Below are 8,793 nucleotides of genomic sequence, written 5' to 3'. Positions count from 1 at the left end.
TCATGGCATGGATTCAAAGTGCTGGAAACATTACTCAGGGATTTTGGTGCATGTTGAATCAATAGCATCTCACAGTTCTCTCAGATCTAGACTATGACCATAAAGGGATGTACATGGTCAGCAACAATGCTTAATTATGCACTGGCATTCAATTTATGTGCAGTTGGTAGTAAGGGGCCTAACGTGCGCCAAGAAAACTTTTCCCACACCATTACACCACCACCGACGTATGCCGTTGACACAACGCAGGATGGATTCAAGGATTCAAGCTGTTTACACCAAATTCTGACTCTAGCATCTGCATGTTGCAGCATAAAGTGAGATTCACCAGACCAGGCAGCATTTTTCCAGTCTATAATTATACAATTTTGGTGATCACATACCCACTAGAGCTTCAGCTTACTGTTCTTACCTGGCAGGAGTGGAGCCCGGCATGGTCTTCTGCGGCCCACGCGCTCAAAGGTTTTATGCATTCCAAGAAGCCCTTTTGCACACCACGATTGTAAACAGCTGTTATTTGAGCCTGTAAGACCTTTCTGTTAGCTTGAATGAGTCTGCCCCTATTCTCCTCTGACTTCTCTCATTAACAAGGTGTTCACACCCACAGGACTGCTACTTACTAGATGTTTTTGTTTATTGCACAATCCTCTGTAAACCCTTAAAAAGGTAGTGCATGAAAATCCCAGGAGGGCAGCTGTTTCTGAGATGCTGGAACCACCACGTCTGGTATGAACAATCATACTATGGTCAAAACTGCTTACATCACGTCTCGCCCATTCATAAAAGTTTGGTTAAACTACAACTAAACCTCTTCACCGTGTCAGGATGCTTTATATATGGAGTTGGAGCCATGTGATTCACTCTTTGGGGGCGCAGGTGTGCCTACATAATTAAGCCGCCACTACTTACACATACACACAGAATATACTGTGTGGGTTTCACAGAAGACAGTTAAGTAAGCACAAGCTGTTATTAATATGACATGTATTTAATGAGAGTCGATTTATCCTCTTTCAGGCCACATTAGACAATGCTATGTATGAATTTGATGACTAGTTTCAGGGGACTTGTGATCAGCCATCTTACCCAATGTGATGTGGTATATGAACACTGTGTATGTGAACTCCGCAGTGTGTCAAACAGTGAGAATCTAAATTTCAAAATGACTGACTGTACTAGGATTGAAGATTCCCCCTTACCAGTGGGCACAGCTTGATGACATGATACTGTCTGTCCAAAACACCCCCATTCCAATTTAGCTATCACCTAATTACATTAAAGGTGCTGCATGCATTTATTTCCAACCTGAAATCCTAAAAGGTAAACATCAAAGCAATTTCAGAGATCATATTTGTAGACAGATCTGTGCACTTTCTGATTTTTACAGAGAAAAAATGACACGTTTTTCTAAGCTGAAGAACAGGCCGCTCTAACCACTTCATTATCCCCGCTCCCCAACGACTGAAAACACGAAACAGGAGTCGGGTGCAGAAGAAGCGACTGTATTTGACTATAAAGGCATGTCTAGTCCAGTGTCTGTACGCCATTTTCTTTATATTTCAGTGTAAAAAGGCTATACTCTAATAGAAAAAAACAACAATAAACCCAAAATAATCTTTTTAAAAAGAAAAGAAATCATCAAAAAATTCCCCATTCACCAGTAATCTCAATTAAAATAGAAACATCTTATTTTTTGCTTTTCAATTTCCCTCAAAAACAAATATATATATATATATATACGCTATATATATATACGCTATATATATATATTATATATATATATTCTCCAAGGCAGTTATCAGGCTTAGTCGTAGCCAAGTTATTTCTCTCTCTCCATATGATGATGTATATCAACAGACCTTAAAGGAAAGAGAGGAGCAGAGTTTGAGAACCGCGAGGCTTGCGATGGAAACGACAGGCAGAACGGTCGAGCCAGAAGCAGGACCCCGTTTCCACGGGGCCGTGCAGCCCGGGGTGCCTTTAGCCATGTCTCCTGCAGAAAGGACCAGCTCCCTCCATCTGTGTGTTCTTTCTTTTCATTTCTTCCATCCCCCCTTCCCCTGGACCTGGTTACAATGGAGAGCGGTAGCAGAGGCAACACACATGGCTTTGTGGAGGGCAGCCACAACTCCTCTTCCCAACTTCCCAGCATCCGCCTCTTCTCGTGCCTGTGCGGTTTGGCGTGTACGTGGGGGAGGGGGGTGGTCGCGACCCCTCCAGTCCTGCAGCAGGGGCCCCAGACAAGCGGCCATTTCCCTACGGCCCCTATTATGACTGTACAGATGTCCACCGACGCCACTACACGCTCAAACTTAGCTCTGCCCTGCCTGACCGATCCTTTCAGAGCCCGTATGAAAAGCCCTCTATCGGGGCTCCCCGAAACCCTGGTCCTGGAGAATCTACAGGGATCAGCTGGATTGCTTTCAATATTAAAATCAACAACCAATTAAGGCCCAAGAAACCAAGTGAGGAGCGTTAACTGCGCTATCAGCTGCTGTAATTGATCAAGTGTGATTGATTAAGTGCCGAGTAAGAACATAAACCCAGCAGAGCCGGGGGCTCTCAAGGCCCAGGGTTGGAGACGCTAAGACCTTTATTCTGATTGCTTGGTATTAGGCAGCAGCTTTAGCAGGCAGGGAAGGCAAAGGAAATGTAAAAAGCCGTCTGCGCTAGTGCACCTTTAGTGTAGTTATTGTTCAGAATAACATTCCCTGAATACTGGAGACTCAAGTAAGAGTTTTGGTGAGATGCATAAAAAAGGTGATGAAGCGGTAAGGAAAATGTGTCAGGTGATATGGGGGTGGGGATGGGCGTGGGGGGGGGGCTGTGAGAGAGATGGAGGGATATGAAGAGATATGAAACTTGTGACTCTGACCAATCGTGGATCTTAAACAATGGGACTGTACATGAAGCCAAGTTTAAGAGTGGGATGCACGGAGGGGTCAGACAGAGAGAGAGGGAGGGAGGGAGGGAGAGAGAGAGGGGTGTGGTATGTTCCCAGCATATGATACATTCTTGGGCTTTGTGTTTGTGTGTCTGTGTCTGTATCTGTGTTTGTGTTAATGTTGGTGTTGATGTTGGTGTTGGTGTGTGCACGCGCATGTGTTCCTTGGGTTGCACATAAGAGTGTTGGGGAGGAAGACAGAGGGTGTGGGGGGAGATGTGAGGGGGAAGGGTAAATGACAATCCAACCCCACCCCACCTAACTGGGTCCCTCTTCCCCTACATCCTTCCATCCCGCTCTCTCTCTCTTTCTCTCCCTCTCTCCATCCATCCCTTTCCAGAGCTCCTGCAGGACTATGTGGAGCCTCTCTTCTGCAGCTCCTGGATAAATGCTGTGGAGGAGAGCAGGAAGACGGCATCAGCATCACATCCATAACTAACGGCATCATCCAGGCACATCCATAACTTACATCATCATCATGTCACACCCATAACTAGTGAAAGCATTTAGATAGATGTACCAATTCATGGACTATTTTATTTTTATATTTTAAAGCTCTATTTTATACAATATCAATATCATTACATGAGCAATGATATTATTATTACTCAAAATACTGAGTCAGTTGGATAAGATACATTCAGTGCAATGCCCTAAGCCAAATGTTTTGTATTAGTGTGACTGTGTCAGAACTTCAGAGGGCGGAGTCTAACCTCCAATAATCTCCTCTTTAACTTTCTGCAGCTCCTTGCGAACTTCCTCCAGCAGCTCCTGAAAAAAGACAAAAAAATAAACCTTCATCTGCTACAGGTTCTTTAATTAGCAGAATGATCAGGTGAGATGTTAAACCAATGTCCTGACCGACTGTGGCCATTAGCGAGATCCCACGGCACATAACAAAAGACTTCCTTAGTCTGGCCACCCAATAATTGGGCAGCGTAACTCCATCCCTGCCTGCCTTAGCCAATGGGTGAGATGAGAATTCTGGAAAAACTGAGCTAAGCACACGGGGTGGGTGGGGGCAGAGGCGGCTGCCTTTAGACTGCGCCACGCATCTTGCCAAATCCATCTATTAGTATTATAATATAATGAATACTGTACACCGGATCATAGATACATCACATACTTGTGTTGAGAAGGGACATGTAAATTACTGTGATGGTCACTGTCATACAGATTCATCTCTCCCATTCCTTCATGTTTCTCCACACACCCCTGCCCTATGCAGAATGGATCATCCCCAAAGAAGCTGGAGTAGAAGAGGAGGTACCAAGTGAAAGGGAATTGGGGGACAACTGTCCCGTTCTACTTAGAGTAATTGTGGTGGAGGTGGAGGTATGGGGAAGGACGTTACCTGTTTGATTCTCTCCATCTCCGATTCCTCTCCACTTCCAGAGTCATTACTGCTGGATACCTGCTTCATCCTAAGAGAGAGTGAGGGATGGAGAGGTGGAGGAAATAGAAAAACAAGAGACGGTGTGAGGCAGGGGCAATGAAAAATGAATGGCAGCTAACAGAAGCTCTCTGAACCCAGCAACACCAATTTGGTTATAGCGGTGTACAACTATAACCAAAAGACAGCACCATGTCAGCTGACCCCTGTTCCCATGGCAACAACCAGAGCTCCCCTGGACAGCTGTAACATGTGCACGTTAGCACGCACACACACACGTCCTCACAAATACACAGTTCCTCACCAGAGATGTCTGGAAAATCCAGCTCTCAACCATGTAATCTGAGACAGTTGTAGTTAAACTACCAAGGCAGGAGAGGGCAACAGTTATTACGTTCAGTGTTACGGAAGATTTTAGATAGGGAGAAAGCTAAATGCACAACGTCTAGTGTTCTATTCTGAGGTTAAGGGTTCCAGAACGACCCTGTGAGGAAATGTGTCACAGCAATTCTAAGAGTTCTCTGAAGAAAGCGAACCAGTGCCCCCCTGTGGAAAGTCCATGTACTGCAACACACAAACACAAAGCACCTTCACCATTAATAATCTCACCACCAAATGACCTCATCAGGGTATAAACTTTGGTTAAGGCTTCCATAATTCATCAATTAATTATGTTTTACAAAAGAGCCCTTTGTATACTGTCTTAGGACAACAAGCAACTCTTCATCAGGTACAGAAATGTACAGGATGAAGAAGCCTATGAAAGGATTCATCTGGTAGAAATCAGTTGGTGGCGTTTCAAGTGAAGTGTCACAAAGCAACAGCTCCACCCGGAGGGAAGCAGTGGAGCTGCACTAGCGCTGGGGAGAAGGAGGACTCAGGAAGCCCTGCAAACAGAGAGGGGCAGTCCTGCTTTTCTTGTTTCTTTGGAGGGACCTCTTTGTACCTGGACAGCGTTGATGGGGAGAATGTGGGTTCCATGCGACTGGAGACGGAGTTATGCCTGTTTGAGAGACACACTCTGTTCTTAACTCTGGGGGACTTGAGCACACAGACGGTCCCCTGAGGGGCCACACACATGGACAGAGTGGATCACAGTAGACTTTTGCGGTGTTTTTGGTTACGATGGCCAGAAAAGGCCTTGGTGTTCCACATTTGTGGAAAAACACACACACACACACACACAGACACACACACACAGAAAGAGGACCATTACCTGGGCATAGTAGAAGCTTTTTCCCAGGGTCTCTTGACGGAATCTGAGACACATGGAGGGAGGAAACATCAGGTCATTTGTAAAACACAACTTTTATATCCATTAAACAATCCATTTATATCCATGAGTTTATTAAATACAGAAAGAGAGAGAGAGAGAGAGAGAGAGAGAGAGAGAGAGAGAGAGAGAGCAGACACCCAGAGGAACAGACATTTCCCTGCCTGTAGGTAAGGGAGAGGGGTTTGGGTTCTCCAAGCAAGCTATCAATAGAAATTCACTGGAAGCCTCAAATCCAACTGGAGACTGAGGGTGTGTCCCGGAATGGAAGGAAGGCGAAGCCTGTGGGTGGGGTGTAGTTTGTCTGTGTGGGCGTGGTCCAAACAGCACCTGCCCCTTGCTCGTCCCACCCCACTCTACTCACCAGGGCAACCAGATAAATGCATACCTGAGGGCTCGGAGTCGTCCTGCAAGAACAAACAGTCACGCATTAGCTGTGTTCTCATTCACTGAGCTGCATGCTGTCATTATTGTTTGAATTGTGATTGCAGTCATTATTCAGGATTATGGTTTATGACAGAGCACGTGAGCGGAGCGAGGAGTGGAGCGGATGTAATTTGACGGGAGCACGGAGCGGGGTTGTCTTTTCCGTCGCTCCAATATCGCTCACTCGCAAGAGTTGCACATGAACCAACAGAAAGCCCGGTGGGCCTGCGCTGCTTCCCCATTCCCCTAGCTCCGACCCCGTAGCAAGAAAGTAGCGACATTGTACATCACGTTATTGACTGTGTTACATTTATCAAGTGTTACATTTATGGCGACCCTATTCTAGGCTGCAGGTATTTCCATTTTTGTGTGAATCACATACATTTAACAAACAAGCATTGCATTTATAAAAGCTATTTGTGTTTACTAGCCTATAAGGAAACAGTTCCTCAAAATATTTACCGTTATGCAATTGCGCTTTCTGTTTCCTAATTAGTTCAATTAAATTTTCATATAACGTGTAGCCTAATAGCGAGTTTTGACTTGTGTATATTAATGTCACTATTGTACTCTGCTACAGAATCAATAGCGTAGAGAAAGTAATTTTGTGATTAGACATGCCTGGGTTAAATGATGCTTTAAAACAAAGACAAACAGAGGGAGCGGATTCAGAGTGATATTTGAGCGATACCCTTTCATCTGCGAGCGGCGGCTGAGCGGTTTTGGAACGGAGGGGGGAAATGGACACGGAGCTGGGGAGCGCAGTGCAAACACACGCTCCTGAGCAAGGAGCGACACTTCCTACCACTCCACCCCTCCCCGCTCACACACTCTGAACACAGTTCATGATTACTGGGCGCGGCTTTCGTCGCTGCTTACGTTGCTAGGCTCTTCGGCCTTCGCGACCACCTTCTCCCCCTTGTCGGTGGCTTTTCTCCTGGACAGAAAGATCGACAGACGTGTGGACAAGCAGTATGCTGGCAACCCAACCCATGGACAGCAATAATGCCCTACGCAGTCATGTTAGCACGTAACGGCTAAGGTGGCAAGCTTTAATAGTTCTAATAAAAATGACAGTTCACAACAGTAACTCTGTAACCAACTAAACAGCCAAGTCTACCAGAGCTAGCAGGTTAAGTGACATTGCTTATGTCATCAGCTAATTTAAAGAATAATCAAGTGGATAAAAATAGTTTGTTACACAGGAGCTATGATGACACAACTATCCATGTTCATTCCATAAATAATTTTCGGCATAAAATACTTTGAAGTCAAAACTGAAATGTTAAATGACTCTTTATGCCAACGGCCGGTTCAGCCTCCACTCTGAGGCTGCAGGTAGGGCCCCATCCACTGAGACTGCAGGTAGGGCCCCATGCACTGAGACTGCAGGTAGGGCCCCATCCACTGAGACTGCAGGTAGGGCCCCATGCACTGAGACTGCAGGTAGGGCCCCATCCACTGAGACTGCATTCTGCAGCTGTGCTCTGAGTCGCTGCACTGAGCCGCGAGTGCGCACTGACAGAGAGACTGAGCGCGACTGACCGTCGGGCAAGTATGGCGCTCATTTCCCCCATCAGGCCTCCGCCCCCTGCTGGCAGTGTGGCGCTAGTGCGGCTGGCGTCCGGCTTGGGGGCTGGTGCTCCACCTCCTCCGTCATCCTGCAGGGGGCGACACACAAGGCCAAGCTCGAATCCACCAGCTGCTTAAAAATCTGCACCAAACATGGTGCAGATTCATGTGACCAGATCGCTTGGCTACACAACTGGGCTTCATATCACTGTAAAGGTGTCTGCTTGCTTCAAACGAACGGGTTAGTACGGCGCGTTATCCAACCACGTCGGACAGTGTTGTTGTTTGTACATTTTCCAAAGTAGCTAGAAAGGGGTGAGATTATAATTCAATGAGTTCCGGGAGTCTTTGTAATCGCGATGCGGAGAGTCATACAAATGCGAATACTGGCGAACATACTCAGTTTTTTCCTAGAAGCTATTCATGCGAGCAGCGAGCACTAGTGAACATGGTGGCACAAGAAGTTCTTCCTCTGGTGTTTAAAGACTGGTTATAGACTTCAGAATGTCAGTTTCAGAAAGTTACAAAAATGGTCAGACACAGACCCCCCAGTTGGAGAGTCAGAACTGTGCTTTCCTGCATGTTTTACTGCATCTGATGTTAGGAACAGAGGTTCATTTGAAGCATTCAGAAGCTTAAAGGCATAAACACTTTAAAGTTTTCATATCAAACACATTTCATAATGGTCAGGTCTGTGTCTCCTCAGACTCTTACCTTGGGCACTTTGCGTAGTTTGGCCCCAGCGAGGGCTGCAGCTAAGCCCCCGCCTAGCCCATCGCCTCCACCACCTCCACCTCCTCCAGACACGGGGAGCGGCGGGGCGGGAGGGGGTCCGCCTGAAGGAGGGGGGCCCGGTGGCGGGGGGGGCCCAGATGGAGGTGGGGGGCCCGGTGGAGGAGGGGGGCCAGGTGGAGGAGGGGGACCTCCTGGGGCCATGGGTGGAGTGGGAGGTGGTGCTGTGGGGCAAGACAGATGAATTGATGAATGATGAGCAGGTGACAGTCTGGGTGAGTGAGTGAATGAGTGAGTGAGCATGCTTGTGTGTGTGTGTGTGTGAGAGAGAGAGAGAGAGAATGCACGAGTGTGTATGTATATGTATGTGCGTGTGTGTGGGAGAGAATGGTTGATGATTAAGTGAGGACAGAGAACAGAGACTGAGATTAATACAGTAGCCCTTTTTAAAGA

The 8,793-nt window shown here is 46.7% G+C and overlaps 1 protein-coding gene across 2 annotated transcripts in view; it reads right to left on the bottom strand.

The window, feature by feature from the left end:
- Positions 1-1,486: 1,486 nt before the first annotated feature.
- vaspb (vasodilator stimulated phosphoprotein b) overlaps positions 1,487-8,793 on the bottom strand; it is a 27,407-nt gene continuing 20,100 nt past the window's right edge. The window contains exons 6-14 of one of the 2 annotated variants that reach the window (XM_064301369.1): positions 8,323-8,564; positions 7,582-7,697; positions 6,916-6,973; positions 5,999-6,017; positions 5,554-5,596; positions 5,284-5,340; positions 4,299-4,368; positions 3,658-3,715; positions 1,487-3,335 (exon numbers count right to left, since the gene is read on the bottom strand). In XM_064301369.1, coding sequence (XP_064157439.1) covers positions 3,298-3,335; positions 3,658-3,715; positions 4,299-4,368; positions 5,284-5,340; positions 5,554-5,596; positions 5,999-6,017; positions 6,916-6,973; positions 7,582-7,697; positions 8,323-8,564 — 701 coding nt within the window. In that variant the 3' untranslated portion in view covers positions 1,487-3,297. The remainder of the gene's footprint in view (positions 3,336-3,657; positions 3,716-4,298; positions 4,369-5,283; positions 5,341-5,553; positions 5,597-5,998; positions 6,018-6,915; positions 6,974-7,581; positions 7,698-8,322; positions 8,565-8,793) is intronic. The other variant, XM_064301370.1, reaches the window with a different exon arrangement.

This window comes from Anguilla rostrata, chromosome 12 (assembly GCF_018555375.3).
Source record: "Anguilla rostrata isolate EN2019 chromosome 12, ASM1855537v3, whole genome shotgun sequence".
Lineage (NCBI taxonomy): Eukaryota > Metazoa > Chordata > Actinopteri > Anguilliformes > Anguillidae > Anguilla > Anguilla rostrata.
Note: the sequence above shows the minus strand (reverse complement) of the source record. Positions and strands in the feature narration are given on the sequence as shown.